We start from the raw sequence: 27,070 nt of genomic DNA, 5'->3' as shown, positions 1-27,070 counted from the left end.
TCACAATCAGCTGGTAGGGGGATGGATAAACAGGGAAGAATTATGCTCAGCACTTAAATGGGGTGGATGTGGCAACCAGGGCAGCTTCGGAGCTTCTCAGCGTGGGTGCTGTGGAAAAGGGAAGGTTGATCAGGCTGGATACATCCTCTTCTCTGCTGGAGCAATTCTGAGGCACCAGGTCATGGTCCTTCGTAGTTGTTCCCCATTACTTCACAGGCAGCCCAGCTCAGCCTGCTCCAAGAGCAACATTTGGCTTCTGAAAAAGCAGATTTTTTCCCCAGCAATCCAGTCACAGACTGTACCTTTGACAAAGCATCCCTTTTATCTCTCCTCTTTGCCGATTCTTTCTGCCCGGTTTATTGGTGAAGCCAGCGGGCTGCAGGGAGCAGAGCCAGGGCCCCGGGAGGTTTGGCTGCGCGCGTGTTTGTGTGGGGAGCGGACTTGTTCTGCTGTAATAGCTCACCACTCCCCTCTCCGTGTCTTTTTTGGGAGAAAACTTGCTGTGGTTTGTTAGCGATGACTCGAAATGAGCACATGCTTCAGCTTTCTAGCTGCAAGCGTTTCTTAATGTTATCGACAGAAACCAAAGGTCTCCAACCTCTTCTCTGCCAAACAAGAGCAGTGTCCTGGGTGAGAGCTCTGGAGATCCGCAGTGCACAGTATGGCTGCTTGCTTGATGGCCCTGCTTTCTATGACTTGTCAATCCTAAGGTCTTCCATTTTTTGTCACTTTGTCCCATCTTTCTCCTGCACCTTAGGGTTCTTAAAGCCCCACTCACGTGAATGTGTCATGTTTTGAGCTCATTAGATCTTAATCTACACCAGTTTTTAACAAAGTTGTGGGCAGTCAGTGGCGAGGTGGCTTTATAATGGGCTGGTGTCTGCACACTGTGGGCAGGATTTGTGCCCTGTTTGTTACCCCACGAGCTGGCAGCGCCTCATCTGTGCCAGCAGACTCCCCTGGGCTTGTCAGTGTACACCCTGCCCATCGTGCCAGTTCGAGTTACAAGTGTGGATCCTCTTCTCGCCCCTGCATGGCTGGGGCTGGCCTGTTCTCTCCCGATCTTGGTGCACCTGGACGTCCTGGTCTGCAGCGAGCGAGACCTCTGGCTCCTACCAAGGTGCTGGGAGCTTGCTACCAGATTTTTGATCAGTGCATTCCCACAGACGCCCCTAGGAGGAGGAGATGTCATTATTGAAATAGATGTCTGTTTTAATAAGCTATTATTGCCCAGGCTCAGCTGTGGTTGGGACCGATGAGTACACGGACCCACTAAAACCACAGTGGCACCCTGGCAGATTTGACGGGAGCTGCCAGTAGCTCTCCTCAGTAGCGCAGTCACTCTGTTATTCACTGCAGGTTAAGGTGAGCGTTGCTCTTATACCTTTCCTCTCCAGAAGCTTCCCCATGCTCCAAAACACAGCATTAGCCCCATACTGCGTTGCATTTATTGACTTTTTAGCATCTGCCGCCTCCAGCTCGGAGCTGCCCTGCTGGTAATCGGCATCCCCCCGGATGCGCTCCTCCCTGGCTGACTCAGTCGGTGCGGCTCTTCGGCACAGCCCTTCCGAGCAGAGAAGCGATTGCTCTTTCTGCCCTGTCTGTCTAGAGCTCTCCCCCCGGCTCTCCCAACGGCTGAGTCACTTCCTTCTGTAAATCTGGCTTTAAATCTTCCTTTTCTCTTTGCCCTGTGATTCACTCCCTTTATGAAGGGCTTTGCAGAGCTCTGACTTCAGGACACCGAGCAGAGAGATGCTCCCGGGGCAGAGCATCCTCCTCGTCCCGGAGGCGCAGTGGTGAGCCCCTCTCTGAAAGCTGCTCCCTGTGCCGTGCAAAATGGTTTCTCTTGGTATCGGTATTTCTTAGTATCTCCCTTATCTCAGTATTTCTTTTAATATTATGTCTGACGTAGTAGTGGGAGCCAACTTCTGCCTGCGGGTGAGTGTATGTAATTTCCTTTGACATCAGCGCGTGCCTATGAGGGCACAGCTTGTTTCCTTTTCCCACCCTGTTTAATTAGATACGGTGCAAGAGTCATTACAGTATCTCTGCCGTTCCTCCTCATCCCTCGTGGGGTTTAAGGAATTTCTACTTTTAGAACTGAATTGAAATGTGCTCGGAGAAAGCAAAGCTTCATTTTCTTTCATTTTAAAAACCTGGAGATAATTTTAGTATAACATCTAAACTCCTCAGTTTTTATATTAGTATTATTTTTCTCCCTTACCTGCTTGCTCTCTTCATCTTGAACCTTCTCATATCTAAGTGTCTCATCACAGTTTCCCAGTGTGGAAGGGAATTGCCAACCAACATTGCGGCTAAAGGACAAAATACTCCATTGTCAGGAATTAGCCATCTTGCCCCACTGAACTTGGCTAGACCTGCTCAGTTGCCAGCAAAGAGTGGGATAAAGTTAGCAAAAGCTTTTAAATCCTGCTTTCAGATGTGACTTAGATAGTTAAGCACTAAATCCGTTTCACTATCATTCCAGCATAGGCTGACAAATAAATACTTAAGTTGCTTAGGAAAGTGTCCCACAGGTGCCTTGCCCTGCGTAGAGACAAGTAGGGCCAGGCACCAGACCTGGCCCTGTGAGGTTCTGGCGGCCTCCTCAGAGAAGTGGTGCCAAGGCCAGTGCCAGGGATATAAGATCACATTAATGAAATGTTTGGGATTAAATGAGGAGCTCCTATGGCAGGCTGTGATGCTTCTATCATTCTGTGAAGGAGGGTCCGTTTGTGAGGGTGTTGTGCTTAGAAATGTACACCAGCTGTGCGTCTGTTTGGTAGCTCTGGTTTTCTAAAATGTGAGCAATGACCATTTTCCAAAGAGCAGCAAAAAGTTATTCTACAGTGAAGTAAGTTTGCAAATGAAATTAAGAGGCTATTGTAAAGGAGTTTTGTTTACTTGGAGGGAACGTGGGCTACGGAGTTTGTTGGGAAAAGAACGCTTGTAGTCCAAGGAGAGGACATTTCATTTTACCTGCTTCCTACAGGAGATGTAACAAACAACTAAATGAGAATTGTAGTTTACAACAATTACCAATAATTTTAAGTTCCAATTTTTAATAAAGCTTCAGCAATTACATTTTTCAGCTTCAAAAAATGCAGCTCTTGAGAACAATACAGCACCTCCCTTTGAATGCTGAGTTTACACTGCTGGTATTTGTTTTCTTTTGCTTAGAACGAAGTGATAAGTCAGCAGCTGTCCGTCATTTTCACTCATTGCTACGGACCCTACCCTATTCCAAAGCTTGTTGAAATCAAGCGCAAGCAGACCTCTCGCTTAGGTAAGTATGACTTGGAGATGCTCTTGGTTGTTTAAGGAGAGCTATGGGAAGTCCACATTGCAGGCTGGGTGCTCGAGGAGGCACAAGTCAAAAGAAAATGTGGACTTAGAAGGCAGGACTAGAAAAATGAAAGGCCCCAAACTTAGCCTGTCCTAAAACTCCCACTGAAATCAATAGGATCATCAGATGCGCTGGAAGTGGGACTGTAAATCTGCAAAGATCTGTCTGTGTTGCTAACGAGGCTGGGATCCCAGCCCAGGGCCCAAAGCCAAACGTCTGTCCGCATCTCAAACCACTGTGGCTGGCTGGAGGTGACACCGCGGCAGCACGGCCCTCCCAGCCCTGCTGACAGAGCCCGAGTTGGTTTGATGTGACCTAGAGAAGACATGAGCCAAGTTCCAGGACTCTCTTCCCCTTGGCACAAAGGCTGTCCTGCCCAGGGAGAGGGTGAGGGTATGGCCTGAGGGCATTTAGACACAGTTTGCTTTGGGTAATGGAGCTGGGAAGCTGTGCCAGCTCCCTGCAGCGGGGCTGGCTGGATGTCATCTCAGCAAAGGTCGACACGAATTTTAAAGCTTTGAATTTCCTTAGTCTGAACTCCAGGTGGCTGTCTGTAGATCTTCTGTCTCAGACTGTCCAAAATAGCTTTATGGGCTTCACTCATTAAAAACAACATCCTTTTACACTATTGTCTTCCTTTGTCAAAACAGGAAAATATTATGTACCTTCATGAACTCTTCCAAACAAAATTTAATGGTGTGTGTGTTTTGTTTTTTTATTTTTTTATTCCAGATCCCCATTTTCTTAACAACAAAGAGATGTCAGATGTTACATTTCTGGTGGAAGGAAGACCATTTTATGCACATAGAGTGTTGCTATTTACTGCATCACCGAGGTAAAATATAAAGATATTTCTATTTTTAACCAAAAGCAGAAATAGATTTTGTATTTTTGTTTTTATTGCTGTTGCTAAGATTCTTTGAGGGCTAATGCCTGAACCTTCAAGTTTTTACTAATCAGAAAATCTCAACAGCCTGTTTCTGGTTGATCTGCAGGATGTTAACAAGTGCTCCTATCACTAGATTCCCACCCTGTAGATGCTGCATGCTTCTGGCCATGCATCTGACTTCATTCCACCAAGGCACTTTTGTATGGAGCTCGTTGCTGCACCCATTTCTGCATCCAGCATAGAGGAGTCTTAATAGTTTGATTCTTAGCAGTCATTTACCCTGCGAGCAGCTAAAACTTGCCTTGCATCAGTGTATGCAGTCTGCAGGAAAAACAAGTTACTATCATACAATTAATTGACAAGATTTTACATTTTTTTTAGTAAAATTAAATATCTACAAAACATGTCATGCTGTATCGGAAGGCAGTACGAACGGTTTGTTTCCTTTGCTCAGAAGGCCAGATGTGGGTCAGCCAGCTCAACTCAGCCTTCAGGTGTATTCCTTTCTTACACTGCTCAAAAACCTTATTCTGACACAGCTCTATAATTAAAGGCGTACAAGCACATTTCAAACTTTGGCTTTAAGCTTATTAAATTGTGCTTGCAATAGAGTTTGACACTATTAAGATCAAATCAATTGTTATCCATATTTTAATTAAGATGCAGTTGTGGTATGGAAAAGGTTACCATCCAGCAAATGCTGGTCTTGATAGATAAGCCAAGCTTTGCACTACATCTAGAAGGTCAGATGAATTATCGAAAAGAGGAACTACAAGGGCTTGTGTTTGTGACAGTGTACTTCCCATTTTCACCTTCTAATCAAACGGGAATATCTAGTTTTGAGAAATAGATTGCTACACATGTATCTGTCTTACATACATCTGCAATTATCAATTTAAAATGTGCTTTTATCCTGAAAACTGTCTGAATTTCAGGTTTTGATAATCAGAGAAAGCAACCTATCCAGTTTTCTCTCTTGTCTCTTCTTATACAATTGTATTGAGCCTGCATAGAAGCCTTAAAATTTGTACTGAAGTTGTCTTAATATTTTGTTCCAAAACATTTAAAGCAGCATAATGGAAATAGGCTAAAATTGATCTTCAAATAAGGTGTTCAGTTTTTAAATGTTGCAACTCTTCCTAAATGATCACGTTGCCCAAAAAAATTTTGATTTTGTAATATACATCATTACAGTATCTGAATCTCCTGTATGCGTTTTTTTCCATTGTGATATCAGATATATTTTTCCAAAATTTCAAATTGAAATCTCCCAAAAGAAAGGCTTCTTCCTTATAGTCTGAACTTTATTTTATGTAAGTGTCTAAATCTTGATGCTTTTCAGTGACAAATCCATGCATTTCAGTGCACTGTTTTTGCGAGAGCTGATGCTGTCCTGCCACTTCACCATACTTTTTCACAGAGATAGTTGGGCTGGTATTTCAGTCTTGCTCCTTTCTGTTTAGGTTTAAAGCATTGCTGTCTAGCAAGCCCTCAACTGATAGTACATGTATTGAGATCAACTATGTGAAGTACCCCATCTTTCAGGTAAAGTCACTTCTCACATTTAATTTGAATGGAACATAGAAACATTGTACATGCCCTGTCCAAACTAATACAAGTGTATTTGATAAACTTACAGCTGTGGTTTCATGAGCACAGACTCTGTCTTCTTGCATACACTAAGCTGCATAGTGCTATTGATTGCAAATGTCGTGCCCAACCAGATACAGTAACAGGCATTTCACTTATACAGGGTATGCAGATAAAGCAGGGCATGTCAGTTAAAAGTACTCGATTCCTTTTTCTGTTGTTGGCTTTCTCTGTATTTAATGGACAGGCTTCCAGACACAGTTAACTCCTTTCTTTAGCAATATTGTTTGATCATTTTTTTTGCCATGAAAATACAGTTTGCTTTCTGCATCTGTAGCATATACTTGTATACGCTTCCCTTTACTTGAGTCAGAGCTCAGGCGGTTCCATGTATCAACTGTTACAGATGCAGATGTTTCCCAGCTGCCTACAGTAACTTAGAGCGTGCTGGAAGCTCACTGCAGAGGGGTGTTAGCTCGTATTACAGTGCAAAGGCGCCACCACTATTTCTCATCATCTCTGCTTGCCCACAAACTGCTGGGTGGAGGTGTGGGTGCCATTGGCAGGAGAGGAATAAGGGAATAAGCATTAGAAATGCTATATTATCCTGAATCGATGATATACTGTACGTATTGAAAAATACATTGAAAATTCAGAAAGAATTAATCAGCTTCCTGCACACTGTTTGGGGCTCACAAGAAGGCACAGACAATGTGGCTGGTGAGGGCTGAGATGTCAGACTACCTGTGAGAAGGACCCATTGAACTGTGCAGAAACAGAGTAAATATATCCTGAAATCAGTTGGGTTGGGCTAGTTTTATGTACAAATCCTTGGTGGTATTGAAGAGTCTCTGGTGTTAGCTGCAATCTTTACATGAACCCCTGCTCCCCGATGTCTTGAATTATTATTTTTTTTTACAAGCACTCCCTTTGTTTTGTTACAGCTGGTTATGCAGTATCTTTACTATGGAGGTGCAGAGTCACTTCTGATTAAAAACAATGAAATTATGGAGGTAAGAGATATTTATCTTTATTGCAATGGGAGCAATGCTAAGTGATCTGTATATCAATCACCCCAAGGGCACAAGGCCACTGAGCAAGACATGAGCAGTCCTGTAAGAGCCACCTCCATCCCTCACTGAGTGCCCAGAGTGCTTAGGCTGTCCACAGTCCTGCAGAAGACACTCAGTCTCCTTCCAGCTTTGCTGTTCCCCTGTTATGGTAATTTCTGCCAGCATTAAGTTGACTGTCACAAAAGAAAGAGTAGAAAAATCAAGATCATTGAGCCAAAAAATTATCTGAAATCAAAACATCTAGTTAGATGCTTTGAGAGGCTCTTTCAAGGAAGTGCAAATCTGGTGTCATTAAAATCTGGAACCAACTCCCACAGAGTATTCTGTTCTCTCTGTCTCTAAGCCTGATAGGTGAGGTGCTCTGTTGAGCTGGGCCAGTCAGCTTCTCTACAACACTCTTACTTTTGGCTTACTAGCTCAGGCTTACATGTCCAGACCTATCTTGGCAGTATTAAAGGATCCAATTTGGTTCGTCACTCTGGAGAAATCCTGGGCACACACCAGACTTTAACCACAAAAGAAATCCCACTGCAGTTAGTTCAATTTCAAGCATGTGACTGTCTCATTTTCTGAATAAAATATTAAGCTGCTAACTGAGATACAGAGATTTCTTTGCTGCTTTCTCACTGGGTGTTGAAAGTCCAGAGACACTGTACCCATTTGCAAAAGGCACTCCAAACCCATTGGATCCTTCTGCATAGCCACACACCCATAACCTGTATGGGTGTTAAGTCAGGCTCCTCCATATAGTGTGCACTGTCAATGCCAGCTATGATCAACCTAACAACTCCAACTCAACAGAACTAAGACACATTTGAGCAAATTCTTGATAGTCATTCTGAGGAGCTTTCCTGTTGACCATAACCAAATTATGGCAGCCAAAAGGGATGCAGGACAGTAAATACTAAAAGCAGAGCTACTTATATAACTGGTAATCATCAGTGTCCAAAGTATGGTCTGCCCCCATGATCCTTTATTATTGCTTACATTAGTTAATCTGTCCCTATGACTCTATTGTCTGGGGCATCCATGCGAAGCTTGACTCTCAACAAAGTGCTGCAAACCAGAAATTGGGAGCAACTCTTCTTTGGGGTACAAGTGGCCAGGTTGAACCAGTTCTGACGGGTACAGGGGCATCTGTATGAATCCTGCTAGCAACTGGAGGATGGAACTAGTCAGGACTGAAATCATCCCTCCCCAGTGGAAGCAGTGGGTTTTTCACTAAGCATACCCACATCGACTTTCTGAGTTTTATAGGAAAAGGACGCTGATTCTCTCATTTTCAGTTTTGAAAAAAGCTCCTGAATTTCTAACCCTCTCTGAAATAGGGAGTCTCAGACTAGACAGCACAACAACTTTATAGAGATGCATATGTAATCACCTAGGTTGTTAAAAAGCTTGTGCTGCAGTTCAGCTGGCTGCTTGCTCTACTTTTGTGACATCTCAAAACTTCTGTGACTCTAGAATGTATGGCTGATTGATTGATCTGTTGATAACAGATCTGGCCACGGTTCCTCACAGTTTAAAGTAATTACAAGCCAGCACGTGACTGCTTGAGCCACAGAGGCAGCTGGAATAGGATTTGGCTTTATCTTTCAGAACTGCATTTAGCAACTTGCCTTATTACAAATATGATAACAAGAAGTGCCAGAAATACTCCACAGAAATCTTTGCTGCAATTCATAATTGAGGCCAGCTGGCTGCTATCACATCAGCACTGCAGATTTCCAGCACTTGGATTTATTTATGGGATTAAAGCAGAACTTGAACGGATTGCATAGGAGAAATCAGAATAATAATGTCATGGCAGTTTGGGGGTTTTGTTCCCCAGTGCTTCTACCTAGTGCTGAGGAATCACAGGAAGGCTCTTTGTCATGTAGTCCTGGGGTCTGTGATGACAAGATCCATATAAATGCCTGAAGGCCTTGGCCTAAGGGATTTGGCTGGGTTAGAGCAAGGTGTGAAGCAATGAAGAACACCAACCTGCATCCTAAGCCAGAGCAGAGAGCCAGAGGTGGTAACCTACCGTGGAAAGATGATGAAATCCCTTTCCTCAGCTGGAAAAGGACATGAAAGAAGCAATAGGGGAAATCCAAGCAGTATTGAAATCAGCTGGAGAAATCATGATTTAAGCCAGTTTTTCGCCCTGCATGCTTCAGGTCATGCTCCCCATGTACAGTGGCGTGCAGAGATCCCAAAGCAGCGCCAGTCCAGGCGGCATACCCATGGGGTGGGTGCAGGTCCAAAGAGAGAGGTCAGCTGGAGTCCTGATGGCACAAGAGCCATGCCAGCGCAGCGATGCGGACACATTACCCTTGTGCTAGTGCAGCTAGGCATCGCCTCGCACCAGGCTGGTTCCCATGTTTGCATTGCATCCCGCTGCACACCCACTCCATTTGGAGCCAGGCAGTGTTTGAGCTCCTGTGGCCTAGACATGACCTTACTGCTGCTGACGAGCTAGAGCAAGGAGCATATGGAGGTCTGACTCCATTTCCTCGAGCTGGCTGAGGTGACAGGTTTGAAGTTTATTGCCTCTCTAGGTTTTTAAGACTACCCAGGGCAGTTATCGTCATCTGGTTTGAATTCTTCTGTACTCTTGGTCCTGGCCCTTCTGCTGACATCCCCACATCTAACCCAGGTGCTCTGTTTCAGCCAGAGCTTAGGGAGCTGTTGAACCCAAACTTCTTCTTCCTGGAATGTAATTGCAGGTCTCTCCTTGCAGTGTCACGTTTGCAAAGTGACCGAAGACTCTCCAAGCTGACACTTCCTTTATGACACATACACGCAACCCCGTCCCAAAGTCAGCATGTGGACCTCAACAGCCCCTGGAGGTCTGTCCATGTACACCTTCCCCATGTACAGGCTGATCTAGAGGGGACTGCGAGGGGTTAAAGCAACCAAGCAACCTCCTCATTCTGACTGACTGTCAAGGGTCAGTACTTCCATTCAAACTGAAGCAGGGGCAGAGAAAAATTATAATGAAGCAGTAAAGAAGCAAGTTCTGAATGTGTGCCACTCAGCAGTTTTGACTATTTTTTCCTTTCTTTTGTTTTTTTTTTTAGCTTCTCTCTGCTGCTAAATTTTTCCAGCTTGAAGCTTTACAACGACACTGTGAGATCATTTGCGCAAAAAGCATTAATACAGAAAACTGCGTAGATATTTATAATCATGCCAAGGTAAAAATAACTACTCATGCATGTTATATGTCTGTCCTCGTACTCGTAGGTCAGTTTTATGCTAAGTAGTAATACGTATGTCATATGTTTAGTACGTTTGTTACATATTTAAGATTTGTTATTAATTTATTGGGACTGTAATAGATATACCTAGTAGAGTTACAGTCCTAAATCACATCTAAGACCATCTGTGGCAAGTTCTTGCCCCCTTTCCTAAATGGTTCAAACTCTACTTGTGTGTACTACCATGTGGAAGACCTATCCCTTATCACAGCAACCCAAATTGCTGAGTTATTCAACAGGAATCACCTAACTGAATAAGATGTCTCTTTTTCACCTTCTAGGCTGCATTTTCCCATTAAAATTTCCTGTTTCCTCCTGCCTGAAGCCCACAGGGGTGATATATTCAGTGCTGGTGATAACTTTTCAATATATGAAGATGCCTGATTGTCGAAGTGCAGTGTCTCACAGCCATGCAAAGATAGTAATGAGAGTTTCATGTCTTGGAGAAGGTTTCACAGCTTCTTATTGGAATCAAATTACTTAGCTAGAGAGCCATCAGGCATAAAAGCATGGCTTTTTTTTTTTTTTGACCCCAAAAAACTCTTTTAGGTCATTGATGGAGGTGATTGTACATTGATTAGTTTCATTTTTTCTCCTCCTCTTTTGCTTAGTGGTTAGACTTTCACTTGGAAGGTGGAAATGATACAAATATAGTTGTAATTAAATATTTTTAAAGCATTCCTTAAATGATTTTTCTATAACTTGCATGGGCTTTATGAAAGAGAAAATGTCGCAGTGTGACATGGAGGTTTGATTGAACAGAGTAATCCTGCAGATTGCTCCAAACCCCTGCAGATCTGACCTCTGTTCCAACCCTCAGGTATTTCCTACAGCAACTAGTAATGTTAGGTCTTGATGTACAGATAACTTGCAATCAGTGTTTGAAATAGCATAAAGTTCCACTTCTTGAAGAATAAGAAATTAGGTATATTTGCAGGTCCATTTATTGTAATAGGAAATAAAATCAGCAGTGCGGGAATCTTGAAAAATACTCAATTTGTCTTCTAGCTCATGTGGGAACTTCTCAATTTATGTTACTGTTACTAAAAGTAAACTGAATAATTTTGTTTTAAAATCACATACGTTCTTTGAATTTTGAAATGTGGCTGGTTTTTGTATCCTGACTGAAGAACGTTCTTACACCAAGCTTTAGACTTGTCTGAGGGTCTTCTACACTGCCAGTGCTGGGACTGAATAAACCCAGCATTTGTGGCTAAATCTGGTTCCTTGTTTGCCTGTAAGGGCCTCAGCCTTCAAGTTTCATGTGCCTGTGTCTCTCAGTAGAGTCAGTGTAAATGGTTTCCTTGAGAGGCTTTTAATTCCAGGGTCATGTTTGCACTGACATGTAGTGCATTGCAGGGATAGCTAAGCTAGCTGTGAATGAAGTCCCGGCTTCTGGAATTAGTTAAGCTACATCACCCTAGAGCTCTTCATGGGCCAATTTACCTTGCTTCCAGTAAATTACCAGGGCTAAGCTTCGTGCTGCTATAGCTAGATTGTTTCCAGAACTTGAACTAACACATTTAAAGCTAGTTCAGATACCTCTCTGCTGTGCAGTTGGCAGAGTAGACTTGTCCATATCTGCTCCTGGTCTGTGTGATGTGCAGGTTACCAATCTGAGCCCAGTTCATTCTGCTCAGAGTGCTCCCACCACACGGCAGCTTCACGGGTTTGTTGTGTGTATATGAGATCATGGTATGTGGTGGAAGAGGCCAGATGAGCCTCATGAGCCAGGGGAGCTCACAGGCAGGTCAGCCGAAGCTTGCCAGCCAACTGTCTGCCTTTCCTTGCTCTCTGAAGTGTGGATGGAGCTCATGTAAGACAGCAGTGAGGATGGGAATAAGGTGAGCCGGCACCGAAGACAGGAACCACCATGCCAGCCAGGAGCTGGTGATGCATTTGAGCAACTTGCTCCTGTTGTAGGTAGCATTTCTAGCCCTTGCTGCTTTGCAAGACCTCCAGGAAGTTGCGTGATGCTGAGACCTACTTTTCCAGATGAAGACGTGTGAGCAGTTTGGCCTGGAGACACAGGAAGCCCAGTCTTTCTCATCATAACTGAGAGAAAGACCTGATTTGGTGGAGGCGCAGCATGAAGTGAGCACAGATTTGGAAGACTGTTTGTGGTGGGGGCGTATGTTGTAGAAGGGGAGCATTTAGCAGGGTGGTGAGCTGTGTAGTAGGAGCTGTAGGAACAAGTGTTTGGAGCCCTGGGTTAAAGAGGCGAAGTACTGGTAGGAAGGTGAGAGAATGTGGGTTTTCTCACACTCATGGTTTAAAAGCTGAACAGAGGGCATTAAATCATCTGTGGCTTTCCATTCTTAGGATTGCAACACCTACAAAGGCAGCCTTCTGATTAGTATCACTTCTAGGGTTTCATTTTCATGTTGCCTCCAGAAACAGATGAAGTAACCGGGCAAATAGGATATATAGTGGTGACTGCTTCGTTCACGGAATCATCTAGGTTACCACTGGGTACCAGTTGTGTTTTACACAAATGCCTCAAACTCCCAACAAAATTGATTGGAGTTTCAAATACATACCTAGAACACTCAGTGCTAGCATAATTTGCAATCTGGGACTCAGAACAAGTCTAAAAAAAGAAAAGAAACATACATTATTTTCTCAATGCTGTGAATATATTGAAATAATGAATAGGGGTGAATGGTGTTTAAGAGGAGAATACCGATTTATACATACACTATCTCATCCAGGTGCAAAATAATGCACTCTTAATTTGATGAAAACCTGTGTGGTTTGAAACCAAGTTTCCCTCTGGAAGACAGGTCCAACCTAGTCCTAATCTATATTTCTTTTCTTTTTTTTTTTTTAACAGTTTCCATTCTTAGTTCCAAACGCGATGTTAATGTGGTGCTGGGTAACGCTGCCGTGCAGTTGCTCCAGTCTGGGCCCAGATGTATGAAATGTCCCTGCAGTTCTGGCCCTTCTGGCTGCACCCCAGAGCTAACAGTTCCTGCTTTTCCCAGAGCTCAGCCCCAGCAGGAGCTTACCTGGGCAGGAGGATGGGCTGAGCCCTGCTCTGTACATTTGCACAGCTTGTAACTCCTGTAGTAGAGTATCATGGCTATACTCCTTGTATGACCACGGGAGCTGGCCAGTGGGTGATGACCACTGCTGGTCACCCAGCAGATGACCAGTATGGGTCATTTGAGGTTTGCTCACACAGTTGTGTTTACACATGCAAGGTTTGCTCACACTTCACGGTGTCCCTGCCTACTGCCCAGCCACAGTGTTCAGTATGAGAGGAATATTGACAACCCAAAGCACATGCTCTGCAAGCCTCCGTTTCTCCTCCAAAGATCCCTCAAGGCTGTTAGTTTGCGTGACAGGTTTCTGCAGTCATGGTCCAACTCTTGCGAAGGTTGGCATTCATGAAACTTGGGCTCTAGCAGTTCTTCCGAAACCTATAGGTTTAGGGTGTGAAGTCATGGTTCTAATGAACTCTGTGGTAAAACTGCTACCAATTTCCAAAGGACCAAAGCTTCAGCCCTGGACACCCAGGGCCTTATAAGGTGGAACTTATAACCAGAATCACAGGCGTAAAATACTGTGTGCCTCCTGCCCCCCTCCCAACATATAGATCTGTAAGTGTTACTGTACCTGTCTGAAAGGTTTAGTTCGTGTATTTGTTTGTGTGCAGCTCTTATGCACTGTACTTGCTGACCAGGTTTTATCAGAATGGTTATCTTTCTCTAATTTCACTTCTTGTAGTTTCTCGGAGTCACAGAACTATCCTCCTATTGCGAAGGCTACTTTCTAAAAAACATGATGGTCCTCATTGAAAACGAAGCTTTCAAACAGCTGCTGTATGACAAGAATGGAGAAACATCTGGTCAAAATGTACTACAGGACTTACAGAGGACGTTGGCTACAAGGATTCAGTCAATTCATTTGTCTTCTTCAAAGGGCTCCATTGTATAAAGCTGAGGAAGATGGTAACGCTTTAATAAAGACCCTGCAAGTTAAGTCTCCTGTTGCAGTTGCTTAAGCAAATTCAAAAAAAATAGATTCTACTTCGCATCCAAATAGTTCTGTGTTGGCCAAAGGCGGTGTGCTGAGGCCACAGCCTTGTTTGGATGAGGGAATGCAGAAAACATAGCTCCTGCATGCTTCTGAGCAACAGGGGTACCAGAGAGCCAGTGCATCGCTGTTGTACTCAAATTCTGAACCTGAAAGTGCGGTCGTGGAGCTAGATGCCAACAAAAGCCAGAACTCACATCAGTGAACAGCAGAAGCCCCAGCCTGAGCAGTGGTGCCAGGGAACACCTGAATCGACCAATTACTCATTCAAGGCGGTTTCGTCCCAGTGTTTCGCATTTAAGAACTATGTCTGTCCCGGAGTCCATTATCTCGTACACTTAAGGAATGTAAGAACTGTTACTGCTGTTGAGCAAAGATCAGTTGTGTTAGAGAGTGGGTAAGACTGTCGCAACTGAGGAAATAATACTGGCAGATTTTTAGGGGTGGGAACTTTTTAAATTGTTCATAAAAAATAATGGGGTGGCCTTGTAGTTTAAAAACTATTTCTTAAGCTTAAAATTTCATTTTCGACAGAGCTGTGTTTGAGAATCTATGTAACATGTTTTGTTTTATAAATGGTTAAAATGTACATTGTGTAAACATACATATGATCGAGTTTTGCTTGTATTCTTTCCTAAGGTGGTATAATCTTGCCTGACAGGCTATGGTTACACCAAAGAGGTACATTACCCAGACTATCTCTAATACAGTAGTTGGGGGGGCAGGAAAAACTGCATGCTAATTGTGATTTGGGGTTAAAAACAATGACAAACTCAACATGCATTTGCATGGTAACTGTACCTGTGAAATGTTTTGTTTGTGCTTCGTTTTGCCAAGACAAATGCAATGTTACTTCTTGTCAAACTCCATTTGTGAAATTAGCATATTATTTTATCCAGTGCAATTGTTTGTGATATGATACCCCCAGAGACCCTTCTCGAGATGCTGATGTCTGTTTGTTACAGTGAAGGGATAATAACAGATCTTTACTCTAGTAACGTGTCAATACTTTGCTACTGGCCAGAGATTGTGTCCAAGTTAGACTTTTTTTAAATTATAATTAAATATGTACTATAGAATGATTTCTCGTTATATCCTGAGAATGTATAGGTTATCTACAATGCAGGGCTTGGGTGGGGTGGGGTGGGGGGGTGCGATTTGATGTCAGAGCTTCGTTTATTTTGCAGCGTACTGTTAGCAAGATAAATCTGCTACGTGCCACAACATTCCTGATGCTCTGTCTTTGAATGATACTTTTCATGAGTTGTTTGATTTAAAACGTGGAGAAAACCACAGCAAGACTTAGGCAAAGATATTGCCTTTTCCATGGCAAAAAATGACATTAATATTTTTATTTTCTAGCATGCTGTTCAGAAACTGTGCCCAGTTCATAGACTTTAGATGTTTTATTTTGGCAGTGCTTGGTAACCTCTTGTTCTTCTGTTGAAGTGTCTACGTTGGCTGCTCCTCCACGGTGACAGTTTTTGGCATGCTCAGAGAACGTAGCTTTGGCTTTAGTTATCATCACGGTAGGGAGCTGTTTTGTCACTCTGAGGTGTAAATTCTCCTGTGTGCTTGGTCTTTTAAAGCCTGTACAGTTTCTGCAACAAATTGCAAAAATGTCTAAGCTGCCACTAGTGTCACGGAGACACAGCATGTCATTCAATTAAACCTTTTTTTTTTTTTCCCTGCACAGTGAATGTCCACGTGAGATGTTGTCGAGAACATTTAGGTAACGGCAACTTCTTTGTGGACGTTGCCATCTTAGAGGAGCAAAACTGAGGCTGATGCAGTGACAACGCTCAGGGGTGCTTGTTGCTGTTCGGTTTGTCTCCTCCTCCAAGGAGAGCCATCCTCCCGTGCTAGTAACGACTAGGCAGGAGCAGACCTCATCCCGCAGTCTGGCGTTGGATGTTACAGCGGTAGCCACAAGTGTCACGTCCCACGTTCAAAGCTCTTACAGGAAGGGATTGCAGCTATTGATTATCGGGGAATTACTTTTGCCCTTCAAAACATAGGTAATCCCAAAATCATAGATAGATAGCTGAAAGAAACCTTAAAAAGATCACAATTTTCAATACTTTTTTGACCTGCAACCCCCATAACTTTTGGCAGTAGAAGAGCCAGCCCCTGTGTAACCCTGACATTCATTTCTCTGGGTGAGGTATAGCTGGACCACAGCAGACAACGTGTAGCTTGCGGGCTCTTGAACCATCCAGTGACAGGGATCCAGAGTGTCCACCACCCTCACAATCAGAAGGGTTTCCTGTCAGACTCCAGAAATTCACTACTGCAAAGCAAGCCACTTTTCCCTCAACTCCCAGTTGACAGGAAGAGCTGATGATCCACGGCCTCTTTATAAGATCATTCTGTGTATGAGAGGAACTGTCCTACTTTCCTCACTAGTATAAGTCTTTCCAAGTCCCTTCAATAATATTTTCTAGGCCTCTGAATTTTGCTGTCTTTCCCCTCATCTCCCCAGCTTCCCCAAAATGCTCTGCTCCTGCAGGGGAGTTACACAGTAACAGGCAAAGCGCAGTGGCTTTCTCAGGAGTTTTATGTAGAGCATATCAGAAAATATATCCCAGAATATTTTCTACAAGAACATCCCATGGCTTTGATCTACTCTACCTTGCATTATAATTTCTGGGTGAATTACTGCTCCTTTCCCAGGGGTTCCCATTTGGATGTGTGCATTTGTTTACTACACCTTATGAAGTATAACACTTTCGACTTGTCTTTATTAAATTTGTGCTGGTTTAATTGGGGCAATTTCCCCACTTCGTCAAAATCAATTTCAATTCTGATCCTGTCTTCTAGCCTGTTTCATAATCTCCTGGCTTTATTATATGTGGCTTCATGCATGGATTCTCCGTTCCATTAATCTGGGGCTGGGAGGAAGGGCTCTGTTGTAAATTTAATCTAAAAAGCAGCATGAGTTTCGGTGGGTGCCCGTGAATACCATCCCTATCAGATACGGCTCTTTCCACCAGAGCGTTTTATTAGCATTTTGTAGAGAGATGGTATTATCATTTTGGAAAGTAAATGGCCTTCTGCTTCTTTAGTCTTTGTACGAGTTGTGATAATTTACAAATTTTGAGGGAAAATATGACCTCTGCGCTCTCCAGCCACTCTAGGTGAGATGGAAAAGAAAATACAAAATCTGTAGAAAAACTTGTGATTTTTGTTTTTATCATAACTGTCCAGCTTGTAATGAGTGAAGGGCTGTTTTGGTGCCTTTCGTCTGTCTTTTTTTTATACTAGCCCAGTGCTGTAACATTTGAGGACTTGCAGGCATCCTGCCCTGCCTCACTGCAGGTCTTTCCTTCTGCCACTCCACAAGACCCTCCCTTAGCTTCCTGAACTCCCTCATGTTTTCACTTTGCCTCCCATACTGCCAGTTTCCACACTTCCCAGTTTGTTACTCGGGAGCCCTGCTGGATCCCATCCCACGCCCAGAAACGGTATCTGCGTTCTCCCAGATGGGCAAATTTCCAACAATCTGCTTCAGAGCTGGGAAGAGAAGAGGATGAGGAATGTTTGAGGGCAAAGGTTTGGGACATCAGAGAGGAAGGCTGGTATTCTTTTCAAGACAAATTTCAGCACTGTCTACTCCTTTCTCAAATTTTCCCTGATCTCTTCCTTAAGCCTGCTGTCCTCTTAAGACAGCTGGTGGCCAGATGCTCTCTCTTCTGGAGAAGGGCCAGCTTTGTAACGGCTGAGACTTCTTCCCAGCTAAAGCTGTGCCTGCTTGGACTCAGCTTCTGAGCAGACTTGTGCGAATGCCTATTAAAAGACAGAGGAGAGGCATTTTTGAAGAGGTGTGAAGGCTTAGTAGCCAGTCTCCTGTTGGCATTATGAGAGCTGAGTCTCCTCCACGTGCTACTGTTGACTCTGAGCCTTCTTGTCTTGAACAGCCACCGACCACTGGCTTCCTACCAAGCAGTGAACTTGTCCCGGTTGTGTTGCAGCCTGTGGTGTGCTGGGGGCTTTGGAGAACTCTATTTTTTATTTCAGTGTTGAACAATTTGCTGCCTTTTGAAGATTAAAAGAAAAAAAAATCATCAGTTTGCACTGAAGTAAGCTGCTCTGAGGTGGTATGGTGAGAAGGAAGAAGGGGCACCGCCAACCCCTCAGACCTGCCCCAAACCAGAGGAAGGTTCTGTTACAGCACGGATTGCCACTAAACCCGTGGGGGCTCAGGTTTGCAGGACTTAAATCTACTTACGAGATTTATTTTGTAATGTTCAAGAGAAGTAGAGGTGTTAAAGTTCACACATCTACGTAGTCAAGGCAAGACTTGGCCATCTTGGAGAAAAGGCCGTTCCTTGTACTGCTGTCCCTGGGTTAAATCCCAGCAGAGGCTGGGATCCTGCAGAGCTCATTGAAGTCTGTTGCGTGTATTCAGTGTCCCTCAGGAGCTGGTTCTGTTTTTCAAAACCGTTCCTGAAAGATGACATCCTGAAGCCTGCGTTCACTAAAGCTGCCTCTGAAGTTAGTGGATGACTTTCTTTTTTTGATGAACGAGAGTTACCTGAAGTCAAAGACCTGAAGTTAGTTTGTTTGACAAAGTGTCTTTCATGTGAGGATCTGCAAGTGCTTTGCAGAAATGAAGTGCCTGATGTTGCTTTCATCCCCTAGCACAAAGGCGTAGGCCTGTTGAGATATATAAGCGTTAAAAAGGCCGCATAGGATTTGTCCTAATATTTAATAAACCAACTTTCAGAAAGTTAGCCTTGAACTAACAGCCAAATAATATCTGAAACTCCATAGATGAGAGCATCACTAATTTTAGATGCTTGTACATAAGCACATTTGTATCTCTAATTCCTAGGACTTCCAATCACATCTTCCACACTTTTATAACGAAGCTAATGTTTTTATTCTTTAACGTGCTATGTATTTTGAGGTGAGGTCTGTTGTCTTCGGTGGGTAAAACCTGAGACTGCCAGCTCCGACCAGACTGTCACTTCTCAGCAGAATTGCACCCGACCTACCATTTATAAGAGGCCTATAAAAGAAAAAAAAAAAAAAAGTGAATCTGAGTCTTCAGTTGTGAGACAATGACCTGTGAGTTCAGTGAGACCACTGCTGAAAACATTATGAGTGTGGTGCCCAAAGCAGAAGGAAAAATCTGGAAATCTGCAGAAGCTAATGGGCATTTGTCCGCTGTCTTCATTGTCTTGAGGTCCAGGGGAGTAAGCGTAGTTGGGGTAGGAGGGGGGGTATTTGATTCCTTTCTGTTGCCATTAAATTTTCATTCTTTTAGCTTGGTTTCTTGTGTGGCTCAGTCATGGATGGCCTAGTTTATCTTAGACTTTTTCACATGGAGGGTTCTAGATGAAGCCGCTTTTGTTTTCCTCAGGTTGGTGTAGTCTTGATAGATGATGCTTCTTGTGCTTTGCTGGGATTGCTTGTCACTGAAATGCCCCGGAGACATGGCAGCAACTTGCAGGAGGGGTTGCATTGGCTAGACAGGTTAAAATCCATTAACATCTTGTGGTTTTGTAAGCTGTGTTGTTTTGTTGGCTAAGTCTGCTCGTCTGATCGTACACGATGTACCAGAACAGCGCTTTCAGTGTTTGTTCTCCTTTGGGGAGGCACTTTTCATCCTTATTTGGGCACAGTTTTACTCTTTTTTTTTTGTCTCATCCCGCAGAGGTGATGACGCGGTGTGAGCAGGCGTGTTCGGAGTAGGCACAGGTTTCTGTCCATGTTGGGTGGCATGCTAATGAAAAGGTCTCGGTACGGGAGGAGGTCCAGTGTCTAACTGCAGATCTTTGCCTTGGGTTTCAGAGGTGTGGAGTTCCCTCTTTCCTGCTTCGTTTGTTTTCTAGATGAGAGTTTCCATGCAGCCAAAGGGGAGAGGAGAGGACAGGACGGGAGGGAAGGGGGAGCAGCCCCATCTCCCATCCCTTGCTCAGCATCCCTACCCAGCATGTGTGGCTCTGGGCTATGCAGTGCTCAGGGTTTGCTTGGTCTCACTGCTCAGACATGGCCGTGGAGCTGCAGAAATTGGTAGCCTTTTTTTTTTTGGCCTTATAAGTATCTCCGTTGCTGCAGCTGCAAGAACGAATTTGCCTGAACCCCTTTGTGTGTGGTTAACTTTGGTCTTCCCACTTCCCATCATCTTTGCTGCTGTGTTTTCATTAAAACTTCCATTACGCGGCTTTGCCCAGCGCAGTGAGAGGCAATCTTGTTTCTTATTGCCTTTCTAAAGCAAACAAAGAAAGGGAAAAAAATCTCGCTGAAATTCCCAGTCAGAAATCACTCATGGTTTAAAATAAGCCATATTAGAAACCGGAGATGCTCAGACACACAAAAAAAAGACAGCCGCATTGGAAAAAGCCAGTCTGTTGGGAGGTCATTTTAAATAATTAAGGTCGCAGCCTCCACACCTCCGATATCCTGGCAGGGACGGATTAGTGCGGTTCAAAGCATCTGGACTTGTTCAAGCCGCAGGTTCACGACAACGTGCCTTGCCCTTTCCCCTTCCCAGCAGTGGACAAATTGACTGTCCTGTCGCATATTGCGTGCGGGGCTTTCAGACGAGACTTTCAAAAGCCTGGTTTCAAAAAGCTCTGCTCCGAGTGGCTTTTAAAGACCCCAAGGCGTTCTGCGGGCTGAGGTTTGCTCCCTGGGGAGGGCCCCGAGGTCTCCACAGAGCGGAAGCTGCCCCAGCATCGAGGCGTTCACCAACCAGGCACCCGGCCTGGCCCGCCACGCCTGGCAGACCACCGATAAGCAAGTCTGGGACAGTCGGTTCAGCAGCTTGGGAACTGATTTTTGCCTCTCGATTATGGCACCGGTGACTATTTGTGCCGTTTGGGGACATGGTGAAGTGCTCGGTCTTCCTCAAGCTCTGAGTTCATGTTTATCCATTGAAGAAAACGAAGACTGAAGGAAATATTTTTAGAGCTTTTTGTCCTCACGTCCCTGGCTAAATTCCAATTAATACCGGAAAAAAAACTTGATCTATTTAAGTCCTATCTGTACATTTCGACCAGTAATGGTATTTGCTTCCTGTCCATATTTCTCTGAGCGTTGCAGCTGCGTGTGCTGTGTCAGTGGGGAACAGAGGCGCCTGAGCCTTATCCTGATAACAGATAGGCAAATCCCCTCAGTGCAGGACGCTGCCTCCACCGTTCCCATCAGCATCGTGTGGAAGGTCGGATAACACATCTCTGCTCTGCACAGTCCCCAGATGGGGTCAGTGCTCCATTCCCCAACCCTCTTCTCGCTTCTCACAGAGGGATCTGAGTCCTGCGTGTTTTGAATCATAGTGTAATGAAGAGCAGCGGAAACAAACAAAAATCACTGGAAGTACAGCATCGTCCCACCTTCCACGTGGTAGCAGGTGGGCTGCTAGAGTGTCCTACAGTCCTGGCTCATCTCAAAGCTTGTCTGTGCAGCAACTGTCCTCAGAGCAGGCTTTTTATTAGTTTGATGCCTGGAAAGCTTCTTAAGTCATTCAGGACAGAGTGGCATTGTAAAGTGATTTGTTCTATATTGTCTGAACCGTGAATTTTCTGCTTTTTTTTTACTTTTATTTGATTATTATTACTGGAGAGAAAAGGCTACGAAATGTTTTGGACTTTCCATCCGTAGTCATCTTTGTGTGTTTGTGTGTTCGAAAGAGGGAGATGGACAGTGAATAGATCTGCAGGATATGTTATGAGGCGTGAAATCATGTTTGTAATGAGATTTCTTGTTAATGGCAGTCAGGCTTCCTTGATGCTAAGCATTAATGCAATATCCATTAGTGCAGCTAAACCTCCCTCTGCTCCACTTTCCCGAAAGGGTTTCACTTTGTACCTAGTTTAGCATTTATAAATATTTGATGCAAGGTTCAAGAAGTAATTTACATGTTAAATGAAGGGTATATGAACATTCTAGGAAAAATACAAGTTGAGATTTTACTACAACATCATTCACAAACCAAACATGAAAGCATGAAATGAAATTTGCCCCATTAAAATTGCTGGAAGCCTTTTCATTGATTTTTCTAGTCTGTGGATTAGGTCTGTTTTCTCTTTCATACTGTGTTACCTTTGAAGTCCTTTTGCATCTCATGCTTTCCAAGCCGAATGCGTATCTGTAATTAGAAAGAGCAGTCTTGATCCTTAAATGGGGAAGAAGTCCTTCCTCTGTCATCCACTTCTGAAGGACTGATCTTGGATCTTTCTGTTTACCAAGAAAACAGCGGCTGAATGGGGATATCCCGGTGCAGGCATCCTGAGAAGACAGAAGAGCTGGCACTGTCCTTGTGACAACTCTTTGCTTCCTTCATCCCTCTTAACATCCACTCCCACTTGTCTCTGAGATGTCTTTGAAGTTCAAGATAGAAGGGAAAGATGAAAGCTAGAGGAAAGGATGTGTTAGAAATAAGATGGTTTCTGGAATGGTGCAGAACCATCGAGTGAGTCTTGATTTTTTTATTTTTTTTTTGTGGCTTTTGGGCAGACTCCTAATTTGTGTTATATAAAACCAGGAATGGTTATGAATGTTTTGCATTTGTTATGGCTGTTTGTTAGGAGTTTCGTTGGGTTTTGTGTGTGTGTGTGTTTTCCTTTTCCTAGCAGAGTAGTTTTCTTCACTGCCATCCATTGTTGTGGTTTTATGGGAAGGTTTCTCTTCACTTTTTAGTGAGAAACAAATGAAGGATCACACAAACCAACAGTAATCGCCAACAAACACAAAGATACTGTACTTCATACCACAGATGTAGCTTCAGTACTGGCTTGTGGCTTCACGGACGCGTTTGAGGTCATCTGCAATTAGCAACACAGGTGAAACTTTCCTTCCCTTTGCTTGTCCTTTGGTGAATGTTCAGTTTCTAAAATGGCACAGTCAGAGGACAGAAATCAGGACGGCAGGTATTTGTCAGTAGACAAAAAGTAGAGCTAAGAAAGAAAAAACAAGTATTTCACCTCAGAAAGACAGATAACTGTAGCTTATTCAAAGGTATCAGTCTCTCAGTTCTGCTAGATGCCTCTGAAAATTGCCCATTTTTTGCTGTTAATGCTCCAGAGGAAACGTTTCCACTGAAGACACCAACTTAGGGCACTTTGAAACAAGCTAGGAGGAAATGCATTAAAAATAGAGGAGCTCAGCCATAATTCGAAGTGGCAGCTCTTGTCCACTGTGTCCACAGCTTTAACAATATTTTGAAATGTGCATTTATCTTATATTTCTTTTTCTTTTTTTTTTAATATGAACATAATTTTCCCTTGAGTATAACATATTCCTTCAGTCGGCTGGATCGGAAAGCTTGACGTGTGCTATTACATAATGAGGTCCTTAGCATAAATGTTGTGAAAACTGAAGGCCTGTTCTCTGAGTGCACCTTATGTTATCTTAAACCCCCTTCGGTCTGACGCTAATCCTTTTAAAACCTCCAATTAGATTTTAATTCGTCATTGCTAAATGTCATTTTGTTAACACTGTAAAAATGCAGGACAGCATGCGAAAGCAGTAAGTTCTTCTTTACATTATTGTATTACTCTGAAAGAGAGAAAAACTAATCAGATTTTTGTTCCCAGTATAAAACGCTCCCTGTAGCTTGAAAGTACGTGTGCAAAGCCTCTCCTTGAACGTCTTGTTCAAATCAAGTCACAAAATGGAGGAAAATGGTATTAGAGGAAGATTTTTGAAAAAAACTTACCTCCAGTGGTGCTGAGCATGCACTTGTTAAAGTCCGGTCTATTTCTCCTTAAGTCAGTGGGAATACAGCAAGGCTGTAAGGCGTTTTAGTGCACTAGCAGACAGAATTTCCCATCCAGTCGTCGGCACGGTTGTGGTTGGTACACCAGCAGGGCTGAAGGCCAAACCCTGCTGCCCTTGCACAGAACAGCCCTGTCTCAGCAGGGATCACAAACGTACTTCGGTTACATGAGCTAGTTGCACAATTTTGAGGTTTCTGCTGAGCAGAAACGGGAGAGGGTAGGCTTCCCTTGCGCTTGTTGATCACAGCCCGTGCATTTCCAATGACTTTATTAGAAGCATCTTATATTTACGTGCTGTAGAGTGAGCCCTGCGTGGGGTGGGAAAGATTTTTACAAATTTAGACCTGCCCAAGAAAACATCAACCATTCTAATTTTAGACAAGTTGCATTCCATATCCATCTGTTTAGTGGATCAGGCTGATGTTTACTGTTTAGTAAATTGCATTTGATCTTTTTTTTTTTTTAAATGTTTCTTTGAGGGCACTGCCTGCCGTCAGCTAATGTAAAATAGTGCCAAGGACTTAAAAATATACCCTTAGGGCCAAACTGTGCTAGCTTCACATACCACAAACAGTCCCATCGAGCCAGGAAAGCTGGACTGGGCATATGAACCGCAACCCCCCGATGTCCAGTTACAAGTCCTGCTTCATTTCGTAGAGATTGATGACTTCCTGCGATAAAAAAAAATAAAAAAATAAAAAATGGTGCCAATTCACCCCAGTTAAAACTGTATTGAGGTCAAAAAATTATATTAGACATGACTGTAGTCTACCAAGTCCAGTCCTTGCACAGGCAGAACGCCAAGGGAAAGGGATGGGAGTTTCTGCTCCGGAGCTTGCAGAACAAAGCTCACACAGTGAACTATGACAAAACGTCAACTTTGTGTAAACTCTCCCGGTGGGTTTGTATAAAGGTTTTTAAGAAATCTTCGCTAGAACACACCGGAGAATAATAAACTTGCACCTTGATAGAATAGCTTTATTTGTATATACTTTATGTAAATTTTTAACCGGAGGGGACGTGTCATGCCTTGTACATATCTGACGAGAACGGTGGCAGTGCTGTGCACTGCTGTTCAGGGGATCCAGGTTCTCCCATCTTGGGTTTCCAACTGTAAAGGATACAGGAGACTGCTGGGGACCAGCCAAAACATAGGATGGATAGATGCTCACCACCCACTGCTTGTAAACATAGGAATAGGATTGGAACAGGTGTTATCCATGGAGAAGATCGCTTGCCTCCGCTCCTGGCTAAAGGACAAGTGCCTCTTTTGCTGTCACCTCCAGCAGAAGTGATTTGTGGTTTCAGATGGTTGAAGAGTGTGGGGGACGTTCAGAGCCCGGTTTGGATCAGTCTTTCGTAGAAACCTGAGCTTACAAGGAACCGGCGCTTCTTGTGTAACGTGGGAAGGCCTGCGAAAAAGCAGTGTGTCCGTACATCTACTTATCTGTCTGTCTGCTTATCTAATATCCCGGTGTTTCGTATTGAATGGTTTCAGTAACCCGTAAACAAGTGATTGCTCCTGTTGTGTTACTGCTTTGAAATTCTCTGCATGCACTCCAGCATATAATTCTTTAAGGAAAGAAATTATACATATTATATATATATATATTGTAGCTTGCAAAATATTCATGTTGAAGAGCCATGTTTTGTGCAAATTGTACATTTATGTTGTGAGCAATATTGCAATATGAACTTTTATCAGTTGTTGGCATTAAAACACGTTTTTATTGGTAGTAAATTTGTCACATTATTTTTGACCGTATGTATGTATCCCAAGCTTTCAAACTCAGGCATTAGATCAACTACTGAAGGAGACTTCTTTCTGTGCAGTAGAAATAGCGCAGACTTTCAGCAAATAGACAGGTATGCAAATCCCATGCTGTTTCATGCAAGCTGCAAGGCTGATTTTTCACGCAGTTTATCTGTCAGGCAATACTTCTCTTCCATCAGTGCTGGAATTTGTGTCTGATGTGAGGATGCTGTTGCCCTCACCTGTACCAGAACTAAAACCTCAACCTAGCAAAGCAAATTGCTTAACTCCTACTGCCCTCTGTCTCCGCAGGTGCTTTAATATAAATACAACGAGGACTGAAGAAACTTCCAATTTCCTGTCGGATAGCAAATGTCGTATTTTCAAATGTTCATGCTATGTAGTTTTCAATTTAGGGGCTAGATGCAAGTGTAATACCACTATGGCTTTAGGAAAGCTACAGTGTTTGGAGCTTGACCTTAAAACTTTTACCTGACTTCTGAACATCATTGGTGGCTTTGTTTGCTCAATGTTTACCTCTGAGAAATGTATGCTATTGATTTAAATGTTTAATATATTGACTGCCTTTTTGTATATTTGTTATCATAAAGGTTTGGTTTAAATGCTAACAACTGTAGTCTATTTTCAGACTTTAAATAACATACAGTTCTGTATTTGGAAGGCAAAGTTATTAATGAATATAGCAATTTGGTATTTTATTCCTATTTTATACAGCTGCCCCCATAGGTTATTATCAGATGGCAATGAGTATTGCTGAACAGCAGGTGGAACTCTCTGGAGCGTGTCTATGAGCCATCTCTGTTCAATAAAAATTCCATTGTTTTCTAGCCTAGACAATGGCTGCTGTGAGTGTTTTTGTTGTTCCTTCTCCTGCTCAGGTGTTTCTTGGTGTACTTCAGACAGCGGCAGGACTGTGGGGGCTCTCCCAAGAAGCATCTCTCAGAAACTACCTGTGTCCAGTGTTTTGCATCGGGAACTTTTGGTGCTTTTTCTCCCCACTCACTGCTGTCAGTAAGGCCACTGTGCCTCTGACGAAGTGACATGGAGGCTGTTTCCAAAAATTTCTGTCTGAGCCTTGATCTTTTTAAAAAAAACTGCTTGTAAGACAAGGGAATGGAGTGCCATGGTGCTTAAAATCAAGCATCTGCAGATGTGTGGTAGCCAGCCAGTTTGGATTTGTGAAGACCCGAAAGTCTGGGAGCTTGCTTTGTTATGCAGTATTGCTGTAAGTGCATACAACTAAGTGCCAAATGGGTATCAAGGAGAATTCAGAAGTAAATAGAGGGAAATGATTAATTCTAGCATGACAGTAAAATCAAGCTTTAAAAAAAAATCTTTTTATTTGAGTGTTGTTTTTTTTTAACTTTTAAATTTAATTGTACCTTGTAAGTTTTGG

The 27,070-nt window shown here is 43.4% G+C and overlaps 1 protein-coding gene across 4 annotated transcripts in view; it reads left to right on the top strand.

Annotated features, from left to right (window-relative positions):
- Nucleotides 1-26,505, top strand: part of ABTB3 (ankyrin repeat and BTB domain containing 3) — a 177,828-nt gene extending 151,323 nt beyond the window's left edge. For all 4 annotated transcript variants that reach the window (XM_083824452.1, XM_083824450.1, XM_083824451.1 and 1 more), the window contains 6 exons: nucleotides 3,181-3,286; nucleotides 4,079-4,181; nucleotides 5,699-5,780; nucleotides 6,770-6,838; nucleotides 9,961-10,074; nucleotides 13,867-26,505. In XM_083824452.1, coding sequence (XP_083680578.1) covers nucleotides 3,181-3,286; nucleotides 4,079-4,181; nucleotides 5,699-5,780; nucleotides 6,770-6,838; nucleotides 9,961-10,074; nucleotides 13,867-14,076 — 684 coding nt within the window. In that variant the 3' untranslated portion in view covers nucleotides 14,077-26,505. The remainder of the gene's footprint in view (nucleotides 1-3,180; nucleotides 3,287-4,078; nucleotides 4,182-5,698; nucleotides 5,781-6,769; nucleotides 6,839-9,960; nucleotides 10,075-13,866) is intronic.
- The last annotated feature ends 565 nt before the right edge of the window (nucleotides 26,506-27,070 follow it).

This window comes from Anser anser (assembly GCF_964211835.1).
Source record: "Anser anser genome assembly, chromosome: 1".
In the NCBI taxonomy this organism is placed as follows: Eukaryota; Metazoa; Chordata; class Aves; order Anseriformes; family Anatidae; genus Anser; species Anser anser.
Note: the sequence above shows the minus strand (reverse complement) of the source record. Positions and strands in the feature narration are given on the sequence as shown.